Source organism: Halyomorpha halys, unplaced genomic scaffold (genome assembly GCF_000696795.3).
Source record: "Halyomorpha halys isolate HHAL.00 unplaced genomic scaffold, Hhal_1.1 Scaffold145.1, whole genome shotgun sequence".
NCBI lineage: Eukaryota > Metazoa > Arthropoda > Insecta > Hemiptera > Pentatomidae > Halyomorpha > Halyomorpha halys.
This window is the reverse complement of record NW_027115461.1, coordinates 4,485-23,296: the sequence shown is the minus strand read 5'-3', so window position 1 is coordinate 23,296 and position 18,812 is coordinate 4,485. Positions and strand designations below refer to the sequence as shown.

General features: G+C 31.8%; 1 protein-coding gene across 1 annotated transcript; it reads left to right on the top strand.

Annotated features, from left to right (window-relative positions):
- Window positions 1-6,186: 6,186 nt before the first annotated feature.
- LOC106678524 (venom serine protease 34) lies at window positions 6,187-18,612 on the top strand. The gene is made up of 7 exons (XM_014417075.2): window positions 6,187-6,260; window positions 9,213-9,298; window positions 9,375-9,555; window positions 11,980-12,174; window positions 12,248-12,402; window positions 18,251-18,413; window positions 18,502-18,612. Exons 2-7 carry the CDS (start codon window positions 9,215-9,217, stop codon window positions 18,537-18,539), a joined length of 816 nt encoding a protein of 271 aa, XP_014272561.1. The 5' UTR covers window positions 6,187-6,260; window positions 9,213-9,214; the 3' UTR covers window positions 18,540-18,612.
- The last annotated feature ends 200 nt before the right edge of the window (window positions 18,613-18,812 follow it).

The following is an 18,812-nucleotide window of genomic DNA, read 5'->3' as shown; positions in this document are numbered from 1 at the left end:
GCTGTGTGCGGTTCTATTGTTTGCTAATGTTATAATGTTGTGTTCTAATTTAAAGTGTAGTAAAATATGTATAATAACGTGTGTGTTATTTACAAAATCCTTATAATACCTTCTCTACTATAATTTATCAACACAACTATGATTTATCAACACAATAATGATTTAAAAACAAGGGGAAACATCCCAAAAAAATAAAATAAATACTCGGATTTTACATAAAGAAAATAATACATTGAATGAAAAATACTTGAGTCCATTTACATATCAGAAAACATCAATTATACAGTGAATTTTTAAAAGAGAAAAGAAAATTGTACTAACACTATGCAGAGATTTTAAGTAAAATTAATTTATGGAAAATATGGGATAAAATTAATGTTGATAATTATAATTAACCTTGATATGAATTGTAATGATAAAAGGAATAGGAAATTTAATCAAAATAAATAAATTAAATGTCTGACCTGAGTGTGAGGAAGGTTACAAATATTGTTGTTATTTGTAAATATTATAATATTATGTTCAAATTATAATAGTGGAAATTAACAGTGATTAATTTTAATTTTTAATTTGATGTGAAGAGTGCTCTGGTAATATTGAGTGCTGGATAACCTGCCCAGTAAGGTTATCTAAGAGAACGGTCTAAGTCATGTGAATTATTATTCTGTAATATAATAATGAAAACTATGTTATGTCAATATTATTATATGTTCATCAAGATTGTAAAGAGTTGTTATTTACATACATATTACCAACAAACCCACAGGAGTAGTAGTTTTGATGATATTTTTAAAAAGTTTCTACGAACAACTAGAAATCAACATCTGGTGAATTTAGTTTGTCGAATATCTTTTAGACCACTACTCCTATGAAGATAAATGTCACATACTACTTCATAGCACATAAAACTAGCTTTTATATGAGTGCTAGCAGACATCTCTACGTCACGTGGTTCCTGAGTTTTTTATGAATCAAACGTTTTGTCCGAACAACTAGAGATTAACATTTTCTGAAAATATAATTATGAGAGATAATTGACCGCGGATGAGGTTGGGGGTGCGGTCAAATGAAACACAAATAAGATGGAGTAGCTTATTTAATTGTGCCAACGTTTCGGCTAGAGTTTCTAGCCTTCATCAGGGCTAAGAACAGAACAAGATAACAACCAATGAATATAGAAAATAAAATATAAACAGAATGACATAAAGTGAATAATTTTACAGAATGGAATTAATAAAATGGAGTGATGAGAGAATTGGAAAATAAAATTTATATATAATTGAAAAAGAAGGTAAAATAACATAATTAAGGAAATAAAATGAAAAAGAAGTTATATAATGCAAAGAAGTATAAGTATATTAGTTATTAATAATTTAAAAATTGAAATATGGAAAGAAAAAGAAAATTGTGAGAAAGAAAATATAAAAATATGTAAATAATTGATAAAACATAATAATTGATAAAAGGCAAAATATAAGTAAAGTTAAACAAAAGCGAGGATTAGAAGAAAAAAAAATTATTTTTAAAAACAACAATGATAATATCTGGTGAATGTATTTTATGGAAATCATGGAAACTACTACACCAACGAAAACAAACGTCATAAACTACTTTATAGTATATTAAACCGGTTTTTATTTGAGTTCTAATAGACATCTGTGTGTCGAATGGTTCTTGAGATAAAGGTTTCTAAAAATATATTTACTAACTACTAATTTTAGCTCATATTTTAGCAAACTTATTCTTCTTTAAATGACGTTCTCTTAGGTTTTCTTGTGTTGTTCCTACTTTTTAAGATATAGAGCTCCGAATGAAAAATTAGTTCTATTTATCGCTTTGAAACAGCCTCCATTTTGTATTTCCCCTACCTATACTTGGCAGTACTACTTTATAGTACAATTGATTAGCTTTAATTTGATTGCTAATAGACATCTGTACGTCAAATGGTTCTTGAGATACAGATTTTTCAAAATAAATTCACCAACTACTGATCTTTCGGTACGTTCCATACAACGTTTTTATGAAATGTTGCTTTTTAAAAAGCTATATCTCGAAAACTATTTAACGTAAATAACTCTATTAGAGCTGATATTTTAGCAAATTTATTCTTCTTTAAATGACGTTCTGTTAGGTTTTGTTGTGTTGTTCCTACTTTTTAAGATATAGAGCTCCGAATGAAAAATTAGTTCTATTTATCGCATTGAAACAGCCTCCATTTTGTATTTCCCCTACCTATACTTGGCAGACTCATCAATTTTGACTATTAATTATACATAGTTTTCATTAAAGTAATTAAAAATTGGGGTGAGATAACTGCCTTTTTTCTCCTCTTGGGCTGTTGTATAGGGTGTTTTTTTAAGCCCGATAGAACTTGAAATTGTAAAAAATAACACAAAAAATTAAATTGTAATCAAAATTTTTTTTTTATTCGAAAGATCAATACGTGACATTAACATTTGAAAATGATTTCGGGCATATGGGCACCGCGGCTGTTCTTGACGAAGCGCATTCTGGACGTCCAATTTTGGGCCACTTTTTCAAGCACTGCTGGCCGTATGTCACGAATAACACGAACAATGCTGGCCTCCAAGGCGTCAATTGTTGCTGGTTTATCAGCATAAACCAGTGACTTCACGTAGCCCCACAGGAAATAATCGAGAGGTGTCAAATCGCACGACCATATGCGGCAATTTTGCTTATTAACAAACCCGTTAAGCCAAAAATGCACCTCATCGCTGAACACAATTTTACAGAATGCGCTTCGTCAAGAACAGCCGCGGTGCCCATATGCCCGAAATCATTTTCAAATGTTAATGTCACGTATTGATCTTTCGAATAAAAAAAAATTTTTGATTACAATTTAATTTTTTGTGTTATTTTTTACAATTTCAAGTTCTATCGGGCTTAAAAAAACACCCTATACTATCTGGGGATAGACACCTGACGCTAGCTCGCCACTGCAACAAGAATATCAAGCTGGTTAGGTCTAAGTCTTACAGGCTTAATCACCTGTTAACTTCTCCTAATCTAGTGTGCTCAGGCCAGCCCTGCTCTACGGACCCTTGCAGCACCAACAACAGCCAAGAAGCTCCAACAGTTTCAGAGCAGCATGATCTGACGAATAGAATACACTGACCACATACATACGACACTCGACCTACCGACGGTGACAGAGTTCATCAAGAGAAGGCACACCAAATTCTTTGATAGCTTCCAGCACTGCACAAGCCCACTATTTAGGATACTGACACCCACAGACCCACACAGCCTCAGACTAGACTGAAGACAAGTTATTGAACCATTACTGATTCAACAAACCTGGTGTGTCCCGACACCATCAAACTAACACACAACTATCTTATCCAAAGTATCCAATTTCCTCAACCCCCAAGCTTCTCCTCAACCCATTATTTTTTCCATCTTGACCTCAACCCCACGCACCCATGGGGCTTAGAAAGAAAAATCGATTCGTCTCTTTCGGAAGAATCGGAAAACAATATGACTGGTTTCACTAATCGATCTCATATTCACAAAAAACTATAAATACGTAATGTGGATTGGGTAGGTCAACAAAAATCCTGTAGTAAATTTTTAGATGTCAGTCGGTCCGACAAAATGCAGAAATTTCATTTTCGTTCCTTATCGCATATATTGGTTCAATTTATGTTACTAAATCATAATAATAATGTATTCGTATATGTTTAATTTAACTAAATACAATAATTTATATGAAACTATCAATTGTGTTCATTAAATCAATGTACATCCTCAAATATAGCAATAACGAAGCATTTCCAGGTTAGGTAGTATACGAGTATATATGTATATATAAGAGTGAGTGATCGAATGTTGTGTGATGTTTCTAATAAACTTTTTAATTATTGGACCGATTTTTAGAAAAAAGAAAATCATATTGGTTATCCCAAAGTACTTAATCCCGTTTTTTTAAGAAATTAAAAATAATTCATTTTTCACTTCGATTCAATCCTTCCTTTTTTTTTCCTTCGTCGACTATTTTTCACATAATCGTAAATTACTCCACTCCCTTTTATCCGATTCTTACGTTAATCGAACTGTTGGAAAGCTGAATGTCTGTTCTTATAGCCAAAATCGACAAAAGTTATATTGGATGATTTTTTAGGGGCAAAATGTGGGTTTCAAATGAGGGGGGGGGGGATCTCATGTTTTATTTTATATCTCCGATTCTAATTTGTTTAATTAGACCCGCTTTGTGTATTTTGGTGAAGTTTTTAGACCCCTAACCAAATGCCAAGTTTGGTGTAGATCGGTTGAGCCGTTTTGAAGTTATTTCCATTTTTTAGATTTTTAAAAAGAAATCGAAGGCAAGAATTAGAAGGGCTTCTCGAGATGCCGAAAACGAATACCAACTTCGTTTCACTCCTAAAAAATCTACTACCAATTTTTTATATATTAAGTCCGTCTGATTTTTTTGAACAGAATTAAGTGTTCGGCCCGGTGTCGAATAGGTCGGCAAATTTAAAAAAAAAATAAATAAATGAAAATCATATTAATTTTCAAAAATGTCCCCAAATACTAAATACCATTTAAAGATGAAATTAAAAATCTTTCATTTTTCACCTCGATTCAATCCGAGCTTTTTTTTTTTTTCCTCCGGCGACCTTATTTAGCACAATAAACTTTTGCATAACTGGACCGATTTACTTGTAGTATTTTTTTTTTTAAATACTAATTTTCACTACTAAAAATCTTTTATCATACTCCTATATGTCATTCAGTATGTTTACGTGCATTTTGTTTTAATATGTTCCATTTCACCATGCGAAGGCTCAAAGATAATGAAATTCCCGAAGTCCCGAAGAAAAAATATTTTGAAGAAAATTGAGAGTTTAATATAATAAAATTTTACTACCAAAAACGTTTTACCACTCTTTGATATGCCAATCAGTCTCAGTTGTTTGGATATAGTAATAATATTGAAGCACAGTGAGAGGTGATGTACGGCTGTGAAGTCTGGGGAGCTGCATCCTTTACGAAAAGGAAAAACTACAATCTTTTCAAAATAAAGTCCTAAGAATCGCAGTTAATACTCCTTGGTTCATAAGAAATAGCCAATTGCATCGCGAATTACATATGGAGTCGATAGAGGATTACATCAAAAAACGGTTCATGAAGTTCCACTCCCAGTTGCCGACAGTTAAAGGAGCAGTGACCTACAACCTGGGAAACCCAACCTCAACCCGAAGACTGAAGCCCAGGCTGCTGCAGGACATTCTGTTATAAATTTTAATAAATATAAAATTAATTCATAGCCACACTACTTCTATTTATTATTATTACTCATTATTATTATTTTCTTCTCTCGTCCTTTTTTCAAATTAACTTGTTACTTTTTACTGCTAGAGGGCAATTGTTTGTTTTATTTAAGTGTACCAATATCATTATTTTTTGTTATTAATTTTACTTTCCCCTTTTATTAAGAAGCATTATTCTTATCAATTTATTTCCTTTTTTTTTCTTTTAATATGAACATTGTATATAGTTAGGGGTGTCTTTTGTACGAGACTATACCCTCCCCCCCATAATCAACTGTTAAAATATATATATATATGTAATATAACCATTATATCAACCATGTAAGGCCCAGCAGTCCGATCTGGCATAAAAAAAAAATAAATAAAAATAAAAAATTAGTTTATTGGTTTTATATAAAATCCTAGATTCTCCTAATTAATACAACAATAAACTCATACCATGAAGTCAACTTCCAATTGGTTGCATATTCGGTCCGAAATAGATATACCTCCTTTTATTCCAAAATCATTTCCCACTCAAATCCATTAGTTCTTAAGCTATCATCCTTAACCATCTCTGAAATTCTTCCGAGTCGTTTGAAAAGAAGATGGCCATGGGATCATTTAATTTAAATAATGAATCAAGATCCCACCCGATGGTGGTCATTATTTCCTTCCCAAGATTATCATGTGTTCTGAAACATTTATCACATTTACTTATTGTATTTTTTTATAAAGATGTAAACTTCAATAAATAAAATAAATAATAAATAAATATTGACGCTAATTTATATACAATAATTACACCATAAGAGATAAAGACGTATACACTAGACAGTGGATAAATAGATCTGATTAATTTACATTTGAATAGCCGATCATTTTCAATGTTATCATATTAATTAGTAAATAAAGGGTGGCTATATAATTCTTGATTGCTCGAGAAGCCATTCAGTCAGTACCTGGGAATAGTTACGACAAAACAGAGTAAGTATGGTTTCCATAAGTACAGTCAAAGACTAACATTATGACCTTTAAATACTTCTGTTACAAGAATAAATTTTGGTAGTGAAATTTTTAAAATAAATAGAAATACTTAAGTTACATCTTGTAGTAAAAGAGCCCAAGGGGAGAAAAAAGGCAGTTATTTCACCCCAATTTTTGATTACTTTAATGAAAACTATTTATAATTTACTAGTCAAAATTGACGAGTCTGCCAAGTATAGTTGTAGAGAACACAAAATGGCGGCTGTTTAAAAATGATTAAAAAAACTACTATTTATTTGGAACTCCATATCGAAACTACCAACAACACTAGAAAAGCTAATAGTACATCGTTTAGAGTAGATTTGCTAAAATATGAGCTCTAATAGAGCTATTTACATTCAATAGTTCCCGAGATATAGCTTTTTTAAAAACAACATTTCATACAAAGTGGACTGAAAAATTAGTAGTTAGTGAATTTATTTTGATAAATGGTTCTATTACAATGATAAATTTTGGTAGTGAAATTTTTATAATAAATAGAAATACTTAACTTAAGTAATAAGTCTTATAGTACAAGAGCCCTAGAGCAGAAAAATAGTCAGTTATTTAACCCCAACTTTTAATTACTTTGATAAAAACTGTATAGTTACTAACAAAATTGATGGGTCTGCCAAGTAAAGTTAGGGGAAACAATTGGCGACTATTTTAAAACGTTAAAAAAACATTATTTTTTCATTCGGAGCTCTATATCTTAAAAAGTACCAACAACACTAAAAAATCTAAGAGAACGTTATTTAAAGAAGAGTAAATTTTCTGAAATATTAGCCCTAAAAGAGCTATTTACGTTCAATAGTTCTCGAGATATAGCTTTTTAAAAAGCAACATTTCATACAAAATACACTGAGAAATTTGTAGTTAGTAAATTTTCTTTTTAGAAATCTATATCTCAGGAATCATTCGACACACAGATGGATATTAGAGCTCAAATAGAAGTCAGAGTAATGTGCTATGATAGTTTATGATATTTATCTTCGTAGAAGTAGTAGTTTTCATGATATTCAACAAAATATATTCACAAAATTATCATTTCTAGATGTTCGAACATAATTTTTGATTTATGAAAGAATATATCTCAGGTAACCTAACACGTAGAGATGTCTGCCTGCACACAGATTAAAGTTAGTAAAATTTACAGTAAAATAGTTCATGACGTTTATCTTTATAGAAGTAGTAGTTTTTATGATATTTGACAAAATAAACTCACAAAATGTTAATTTATAGTTGTTCTTATACAATGTTGGATATTTGAAAATATATATCTCTAGATTTATAAGACACACATATGTCTGCCAACATTCAAAATAAAGGAAATTTGACTTACTATAAAGTAGTTTATGATACTTATCTTCGTAGGGGTAGTAGTTTTTATGATATTCACATATAAATATGAATTTGGAAATGAAAATTTGTACGAACAACTATAAATCAATTTATTTTAGTAAATTTCATGAAAACTATTACTCCTACGAAGAAAAACATCATAAAATACTTTATACCTCATTAAGCTAGCTTTAATTTGAGTGCTAATAGACATCTGTACGTCAAATGGTTTTTGAGATATAGATTTTTCAAAATAAATTCACTAACTACTGATATTTTAGTACGTCTCATACAACATTTTTATGAAATGTTGCTTTTTAAAAAGCTATATCTCGAAAACTGTTTAACTTAAATATCTCTTATGAGGACTCATATTTTAGTAAATTTGCTCTTCTTTAAATGACGTTCTCTTAGATTTTCTAGTGTTGTTGGTAATTTTTAAGATATAGAGCTCCGAATGAAAAATTAGTTTTTTTTATCGCTTTGAAACCAAAAAGCCGCCATTTTTTATTCCCCCTATCTATACTTGGCAGACTCATCAGAGTTTTGACTAGTAATTTTTCTCCTCTTGGGCTCTGGTAATATAACTATTATAAGGCCTATCTGGACATACGGAGTTGAGTTTTGGGGCTCCACTAAACCTTCTAATTCCTCTCGTATCCAATCCTTGTAATCTAAAATCCTTCATAAGATTTTCAATGCTCTGTACTTTGTCTCAAATAAAATCATCTATAGAGAACTTAATATTCAATATGTAACCAGATATCAATCCTTCTATTATAACTCCATAACGACCCAAACCCTACTGCTTTCTAAACTTGCTGTAACCAATTACCTAATTTGTCTACATGCCTATATCACTCTATTATGATCATACATCAAATTTACTAGTAATTTTCTGTAATTATTTAATTAAAAATAATAATTTTAGCCATTAATCTGTTTTATGTTTTTTTTTTTCTGTTGTATCCTTTCTAAATAGTCCCCTAATGCCTGTTGAACAGATTCGATACTTAGGACTCCATCTTGACAAGAGACTTACTTAGAATCCACACACAAGACTGAAACGACAAGAAACTGTTCGTAGATTCCGATTGCTACAACACTTACTTGACAAACGCTCTAAACTTCCCATTCACTACAAAAAATTAGTATACACTACAATAATCAGACCAATGTGAACATATGGAATAGAGTTCTGGGGCTCCACCAAACCCTCGAATTCCTCCCGCATCTAATCCTTACAATCCAAAGTCCTACGAAAATGCTCCTTATTACGTTGCAAATAAACTCATTCACAAAGACCTTAACATCCCATTCGTTGCAGATTTGGCCCAAACAATCCCTGATAATCCTCCGAGGCGTCTGAAAATAAGATGGCCACGGGACCTTCTAATTTAAATTAATGCCACCAATGGGTGGTTCCTTTCCAAGATTTTCAAGTGTATATGAAACATACAACATATTTACTTATTGTATTTATTATTTGTATAGTTGTAAATCACATTAAATAAATAAATAAAAAAAAAAAAATTTTTTCTGTTATTCTGTTATTATCTTGTTAATTTACAGAAATGAAGGTATTGGTTTGTCTTATGGTAGCCTGCCTCTCGTGGGCCAGCGCTGAACTGAGCTGTAGTTGCGGTTGGAGGAACAGGGTAAGGAAACCTCCCCAACTGTTTCACTGTCTCCTTCCTCAGTTCCTACCCTAAACTAGAGAACTCGCTATTTCAGGGCAGGATCGTCGGTGGCTTTGAGACCGGTAAGAACGAGTATCCTTGGATGGTATCTCTGAGCAACGGATGCGGTGGTTCCATTATCACTCCCTACCACGTCCTCACTGCTGCCCATTGTACCCACGGAGAGAGCCCCTCCAAAATAGTAGTTTCCGCTGGAAGGCACTACCAATACGGGAGTAAGTAGAAATGTTTTTCAATAGGAAGGTACAGAACCTTCTAGTAAAAGATTCCAATAGGAGAAAAAACCTCAGTTATTTCACCCCATTTTTTTTTTATTACTGTAACGAAAACTATGTATAATTACTAGTCTAAATTGATAGTTAGGGTTAGTAAAAAATGGCGGCTGCTTCAAAATACTAAAAAAACGTTTTATTCGAAACTCCATATCTTTGATACTACCTACAACACTAAAAAAACTGATAGAAAATATTTAAAGTAGAGTAAATTTTTATAATAAAAAATTAATAGAGTAAAATATGAGCTGTTTACAAGATATAGTTTTGTTAAAAGCAATATTTAATGAAATATTTACAAAACAAATAATTGTGCGAAATCTGTATCCCATACGTACAGACGTCTATTAGCACTCATATTAAAGTTAGTTTAATGTACAATAAAGTAGTTCCCGAAGTTTATCTTCTTAGGGATAGTAGTCTTAATGATATTTTATATCAATGATGCTTATACCAAAATAAACAAGATGAAGATTTCTAGTAGTTCGGGCAATATTTACAATTTATAAAAACTATATCTCAGGATATAGTTAACATTAAAGATAGTTTAATTTTGTATACATTTTTAAAAAAATGTCTGAACAACTAGAAATTTTATTTATAAATTATGAAAACTACGATAATAAGATATTTTATTAGTTTTAATGATATGGAACTGGTAATGAATTTTCTTTTTTTAGCGTTTTGAAGCATACTTTTATATACGAAGTTTGTATTCGATTGACGAGAGACGAATAAATTTTTATTCGAATAAAAATACGACTAAACAATCCGAATACTGTTTTATTCGAATGTTTAAAAAAACTATTTCAATCGAATAAAAAATTAGTCGAATACATTTTTATTCGAATAACAATTTGATTTTTTTAACTACCTTGAATTTCTAATGTATGAAAGTCCCGTTTCACATATTTAAGACGAGTAAAAAACGAAAATGCTATTGATTTTAAGATCCTACATAGATTTATTTTATTTCTAACACAGGGGCAATTTTACGGTTTAAAATAAATCGATAGGGGCTTGTAAAATCGATAGCATTTCCATATTCTGCATATCTTAAAACATAAAGGGGCCCAAACATGTTAAAAATCAAGAAAGTTAAAATTAATCTATACGCGATCAAAAAATATATCTATGTATAGCTGTAAGACAAAAAATGTCGTCTTTATACAGATACAAACGTATTCGGATGGTTAATCATATAATTTTTTCGAATAAGAGATTATTTTTCTATAAAATGGACGAATTTAAAAGTATTCAAATGGTTATTCGGATTGTTTTGCCCGAATAATTGATTATTCGTGTAAAATAATGACGAATGAAAAAAGTATTCGGATGGTTAATCATATGTTTTTGTACGAATAATTGATTATTCCAGTAGAAAATTCACGAATAAAAAAGTATTCGTCTCTCGTCATTCCAATAATATTTGTCGAACTCTGAGTATACGTTGTTGATGTTAAGAATTCATATAAATAGTACTACATAATCTATAAATTCAACCTTCGTTCTAGAATTCTTATCAGAGACTTTTTAATTTAATTACCTAGACAAATAATGTCATCATTAAAACATATTCGTGCTATGTTAAATTAAAAATAAACTGTTAAAGTTGATTAATAAGGTTTAAAACGATGTATTTACACCGAATCGAATTTTAAAATATACAAGTATAAACAAGAGTAAATCTATTGGCATTTCTTAAGCAATGCAGACTGAAAACAAACGTGCAGAACAAGTGGCCTTTGATTTGGGCGCAAAAACCGACACTCAAGGGTCGGCCAAAACATTCAGGCCAAGTTGTACCGGCTAACCCATCCACATGCTTGCGCATCCAAGAATTTGCCATTGTTTGGCAAACGTGTAGAGCCACCTTAAGATATTTAAGTTTAAGCTTGAGGTTTACCCAATAATCGACTATCTATCAAATGAAAGAAGTATACATTGACGAACGATTAATTATTAAGTTATTTCTTCGAGAAGCTTGTCGGGAAGTGTGCGGTCAGCAAAGAACAAGATAAATAAATAAAACCATATTTATTTATTTTATGCCGACGTTTCGACCTGAGTTTCAGGTCTTCATCAGGGGTTGTGGCGCAGAAGGCAGGATTGTAACTGAGTTACAATTACTCTACGCCACAACCCCTGATGAAGACCTGAAACTCAGGTCGAAACGTCGGCATAAAATAAATAAATATGGTTTTATTTATTTATGTTGTTCTTTGCTGACCGCACCCCCCGACAAACTTCGCGAATAATAAATCTACGGTCAACTATCTACACCTCATTATTAAGTTATTTAGTGACATTGGTTCAATTAAGATTCTGCATAGAGGTTCAGATGTTGACTCTTTCTGTTTTTTTCAGAAAACCAATATTTGCAGAATCACCGTGTTGCTAGGATCATTCAACACGCTGGATACGATGATGATAGCGATGCATCTCTGGATGACATTTCCGTCCTTGTTCTTGCTACCCCGATCCGCTTCAACCAATTCGTTGGCCCGGTCTGTATGCCCAGCAGCAGGTACAATCTGGTAGGAGAGTACATCAAGGTCACAGGTATCATCACCGTAAAGTGTCATCACTAACCTTTAATCGTAAGCTCTGTAACTAATTTTAATGTTACATTTAGGTTGGGGTCTGACCAAAGGTACAGGTAGCGAAAACGCCCTCCGCGAAGTGGACGTCCAAGTCATTAATAACGCTGTGTGCAAACGAAGCTGGCCCCTCCTCAACAGTCGCCTGACTCAGATCTGTGCTTACACTCCCAAGAAGGACTCTTGCAACGTAAGTACCTCTCAGTCAACCATTCTAATAATTTGTTTTTTTTTTAAGGAGACCAAATTATGACACCTGTGAGTAATTCTTGTGATATAAACAATACCTCTTGTATCTGGGATGCCATGATAATTACTAAAGACAATTATCCAAAATTACTTATATTAATTCTAGTTAGTTGAGTACTGCAAAACTATTATAAAATATTCATTTAAAATTTTTTTGAGGTTAATGACTTCCATTTTTGAATGAATTATTTATTATTTATTCATGACATTGTACAACTGTCTGTATTCATGGACTTTAAAAACCTATAACAATAATAAAACTAACATAACACCAATCTTCATCCTTATATATTTTAATTTATACAATAATAATCACCTCATGATTTCATATGTGAAATTATGTCAACCATTTGTGCATCTTCACTTCTCTCTAGCACAGCCATCACTCTACATTTCTTACTACCTCTTTGGACCTTATCTCATGTCCGGTGTGCTGTTTGGTTACCTCCCTGTTTTTTATTTAATATTAACTTAGTGATTTTTTTTTTTTTTTCATATACCTATTTATTTCATCTGATTTTTATGTTTTTATTTTAAGTCTATTTATAATATCTGCGTAATGTGTATTTAAGTCTTTAGTGTCAGTTTTATAGTTTACTGTGTTTTGTATGTTTTTTGTTATGTATATAGCTTCTAGAAATTTTCTGTTTTTTGTATTTTGTGCTGTATCTATTATTTTTGGATTTTCAAAATTGAATTCGTGGTTCAGTTTTATGCTGTGATAGGCCAGAGCTGTGCAATTTATATTTTTAGCGTTTTTACAATTGGTGATAAGTTGCTTAATCCTAGTTTCCAGGTTTTAGATGTTTCACCAATATATACTTTTTACAATTTTTACAATCTATCTTATAAATTGCGTTTAGTTTTTCCATCTTATCAACTTTGTCTTTCATGTTTGACAGCTTATTCTGTAATTTATTATTGTTGTATAAACAGGTTCTGATATTTGTATGGTCATATTCTGTCAGTGTTTTATTAATTTTATTAGTAAGTCCTGATATGTATTGTAGTTTAAAAAACTTTTTATTATTGCTATTACCATTTGTACAAGATGAAACAAATTTTTTCTCTGTTGTCATCTATTGTAATCTTTTTTGTTTATTTCTTTATAAAATTCTGTGATTCTTTTTTGACTTGGTAGTTTTTCTATTTTATCTTTCTTTGTTGTTCTGATTACTTTTATTTCTCTCTGTGTTCTACTTTCTGTGTTGTTTCTGGTTGTATGCTTGTTATTATAAAATATTATTACCATTGAAACACATAATATATTAGAGAATGGTATTGAGTAATATAATCCTTGTTACTGCGGGTAAAGGTTGAAAAGGAACCTTTGCTAGCTCAACCATGAAGGGTAATGAGATAAGAAGAAATGAACTTTCAAATTTTGTTATTGTTGTATTTTAAATAATTGAACATAATAAAATGAAAGCTTTTGGAAACAAAATATACAAACATATAAACTAGAAAAAAATTTGACCAAACTATTAAAATAATTAAAATTAAGGCTTAACAAGAAAACAATGTCTATATATCACCGTGGGTGTTGGATGGGGCCCCTGCTGTGGGTGAGGTGTTTATGTCCTCGGGGACGAAAGAGGGTACCTACGCCCTCCTTGATGAGCTAACTTTGGTAACAGTCCACCCGCCTTTGTGAAAAGTGATTGAGATGACAGAGATGGGCCAGACTGCGTAGTGAGAGTCAATCGAGCCGGTGTATGTACAGTATGTTACTCTAAGGTGTCATTTTTACGTCGGCCGTATAAATATTAACAACCGAGAGTAGATTTTATTTTTTTAACATAATACCAACCATGTGTTAGATAATCTATTATTAGACCATATGTCTAATAAACAAAGTATTTATTTATATTTAGTAGGCCAATGAATAATATAATATAAAAAAATGATTTAGTGAAATGATTCAGATGGCTTTGCTATAAAAATTCTTGCATTTGAATAGCTACCATGGGCGATGTGGTGTGGTTGAATCAGTCATGTGGTTGGCTGTCATCTTCTTCATTATGGCTGTCAATGTGCTGCCGCTTTAGTTTCTTCTGCACAGCTCACAAGTCCCTTAACTCTATTCTCTTTATAGTACATCCCTTAGGCTATTCCCCTTTTGTCATAGTAGACGTCAACTTAATCTTTCTTCCCTCTGATTGGCCTTTGGTGGCTCCATCCACGACTATAATTGACTAATCCTGGAGCTAGCTCGCGCTTTGCCTTTCACCTGGGGTCCAACTCCATTAAATATTAAAAAGTTTCTGTGCGTTGACCGGTGTTGATCATTTTTCTGTCAATCATTTCCCAGGGGCAGGTGTTCAGACAAAAACATATTTCTTAACATTAAGAGGTTTAATACGTGGCACTTGTTGCGAACAGAATCCAACGTCTGAAGAAATTTCCGAAACGCTGTATACACCAAGTTCTGCTTTATTTGTGTTATCGTTATTTGAAAGATTGAAAATTATAGGAAAACAAAATTCTGTAAATATACAAAATTATTGCACAAAAGGAAAAATATATACTCAATAATTAATGGTATAACTGAGGTATATATATTGGGTTAGTAAACTAAAATGAAACAATAAAGTAAGTATTTATTTAAACTAAGTAACTCTCACCAAGTTGTTTCTAAACTATATTTTCCTCGAATTAAACTATCTTAAGAGAGAAGAAGAGGAGACTTCTCGTTTAATTAAATATTTCAAAAGCGATATAGGACTGTTGCTAAAACGATGTTCAGGTTGGGCGGATTTGCTGGGAAGGATTGCCTTCTAATAATTTATGTGTTGTGATCTCCTCTTGTCTGTTTTAAAGGTAAGATATGGAAGGCTATCGCAGAGGGCTGGTTTCAAGTTGTATCTTCAGTTTTAGCCACTTTTGAAATATTGCTCGATTTAAAAATCTTAAAATCACCTCTTTCTGTATTAAGCAAATATTTATGGTTGATAGTAAATTAATAACATCAGCTGGAAGAAAACGAATAGTAATGTCTATTTGAGGAGGAAGGCACAAGACAAGTTTGTAGTACAAGAGCCAGGAAGAAAAAAAGGCAGTTTCCTAACCCAGTTTTTGATTACTTCAACGAAAACTATGTATAATTACTAGTCAAAATTGATAAGTCTGCCAAGTATAGGTAGGGGGAATAAAAAATGGCGGGTTTTTCAAAACCTTAAAAAAAACATTAATATTTCATTCGGAGCTATTTATCTTAAAAACTACCAACAACACTAGAAAATCTAAAAGAACATTATTTAAATAAGAGTAAATTTGCTGAAATATTAGCCCTAATAGAGCTATTTACGTCCAATATTCTCGAGATATAGCTTTTTAAAAAGCAAAATTTCTTAAAAATCTACTGAAAGATTAGTAGTTGCTTAATTTATTTTTAGAAATCTATATCTCAGGAACTATGTGACGTACAGATGTCTCTGAGCACTCATATTGAAGCTAGTTTAATGGACCATAATGAAGTTTTTTAGCTTTACCTTCTTAGGAATAATAGTTTTCATGATATTTGCTAAAATAAATTGGTTTATAATTCTTCGGACAATAAGTTTGATTTATGAAAAACTTCATTTCAGAAACTATTGGACGTACTGATGTCTGCCAGCGCTCAAATTAAAGCTTTAGTTTTTATGATATTTGACAAAATAATCTTACAAAGTGTTAATTTCTAGCTGTTCGTATAAAATGTTGAATTTTTGAAAAAATATATCTCTAGATCCATAAGACGCACATATGTCTACCAACGCTCAAAATAAAGGAAATTTAACTTACTATAAAGTAGTTTATGACACTTTTTAGTAGTTTTTATGATATTCACATATGAATATAAATTTGGCAAATGAAAATTTGTCCGAACAACTATAAATCAATTTATTTTAGCAAATTTCATGTAAACTATTACTCCTATGAAGATAAACAGTATAAACTACTTTGTAGCTCATTAAACTAGCTTTAATTTGAGTGCTAATTGACATCTGTACGTCAAATGGGTTTGGAGATATAAATTTTTCAAACTAAATTCATTAACAAACTGATCATTCAGTACGTCTCATACAAAATTTTTATGAAATTTTGCTTTTTAAAAAGCTATATCTCGAAAACTATTTAATCTAAATAACTCTATTAGGGCTCATGTTTTAGTAAATTTACTCTTCTTTAAATGACGATGAAGCTCCGAATGAAAAATTAGTTTTTTTAATCGCTTTGAAACAGCCGCTATTTTTTATTCCCCCTACCTATACTTGGCAGACTCATCAGTTTTGACTATTAATTATACATAGTTTTCATTAATGTAATCAAAAATTGGGGTGAAATAACTGCCTTTTTTCTCCTCTTGGGCTCTTGTACAGAGTTAGTTACAGATCGTAGTCCCCTCGTAAACTGAAGATGCAGGCTGTACAAATGATAGCCGTATGAGGATGACGGAAAAGTATCAATTGTAGATCGTAGTGTCCCCTCGTAAGCTGAAGATGACGGCAAGGTATGCTTGTATATCGCAATCATAGTACGGTATATAAAACAACAAGCGGTGGGAGTCGTATGGGGGCCTCACAGTTGAGTGAGTGTTTTTAAACATACGACGTTGTAGATAGTGTTTTGTTATCAAACAGTTGCGCTATTAATTCGTTGCTACAAACAACTGAATATTCATATTTACATTATTAAATAATTTATACAATTACAGAAGTAGGTTGATATCAATGCTATTTAGTGTGCAATTTGTTTATTCTCCAAAAATATGTAATGTTTACGTGCGTAAAAAGCATTTGTTTATTTCGCAGTCATCATTAAGCTACACCATGGAAACTAGCATAAACTAAGTAACTCTCACCAAGTTGTTTCTAAACTATATTTTCCTCGAATTAAACTATCTTAAGTCTTCCCGTTTAAGTAAATGTTTCAAAAGCGATATAGGACTGTCGCTAAAAAGATGTTTAGGTTGGGCGGATTTGCTGGGAAGGATTGCCTTCTAATAATTTATGTGTTGTGATCTCCTCTTGTCTGTTAAAGGTAAGATATGGAAGGTAGAGTGTTGGTTTCATGTTGTATTTTCAGTTTTAGCCACTTTTGAAATATTGCTCGACTCAAAAATTTTAAAATCACCTCTTTCCGTATTAAGCAAATATTTCAAAAGTGATATAGGACCGTTACTATCTGGGAGTCTTAGTGGAGTGGGTCCGATGGCGAAGGATTGCATTTTTTGTTTGGTTTATGATCTTTCCTCTTGTGTGATTGTGATATGTTATAGATCAACCAACCTATTCGCTATAAGTGTCTGTTTGAAAAGTCAGAAAAGTAAGGCTACCTTAGACATCTTAAGATATGTGGACTAGTCCATAATGAAACCTGCTGCTTATGCGGACAGGCCCCAGAGACTGCCTTACATTACATAGCAGATTGTGGTAGGTATCCTCACTAAGATACAGGCTTTTAGGCTCTGATAGAATTACAGGAAATGAGCCTTCCTCTATAGATTGGGAATCCATTTTGAATTTCATAAGAAAAATTTCGATGGGAGTCCATTTTGAATTTCATTAGAAAATCTAAAAGGTTCGATATAGAGGAATATCGATTTTATATGATATATTTTATTAAAGAGCCATTCCATTGGGTTGCCTTGGGATGGCATAAAACACCAATAGGCCCAGGTGTCATTAGTATAATTCGATCAGGATAATGGTCAATTATGTCGACACTGAAACAATTTTGGATTGGAAAAACTTCCATAATATTTCATTTGTATCTCTTTGCACTATATCTCTTGTTTTCTTCATCAGGGAGACTCCGGCGGTGCTCTGGTCTACCTGGACCCCACCACCAACAGGTACACCCAGGTCGCTTTGGTCTCCTATGGACATCCTGAGTGCGGATCAGTTGCCAAGCCATCCGTCAACACTGATGTCTTCGCATACCTCGATTGGGTCAAGGCTGCTGTTGCCCGTAAGTTTACAAACCAGTTACAATAAGTAGTAAGTATATGATCTTACTATATAAATTTTACTGATATATATTTTTTTTTTTTTTTAAGAAACCTCCCCAAAACAACAGATCTGCACAAAAGTATGAGCTGGAGATGGAACCTGAAATGTATTCTTTAGGAATGTTTTTATCAAAATAAAGTATATTTCTAATTTTAAAATATGTTTCATTGCCTAATCGTTACCATCATTATTATCCTTTAGTTTAGAAAGTTTTTGAGAATATAATAAAATATTGTTTAAATATATAAATTTTATCCAGTTTTTGTCTCAAAACAATTTATAAGTCCGACGTTTCGGTCTTAGATTTCAGGGATATTGGGTAAAGATAGTGTAGTAGTGGTGCGCCCTGTAGGAGTGA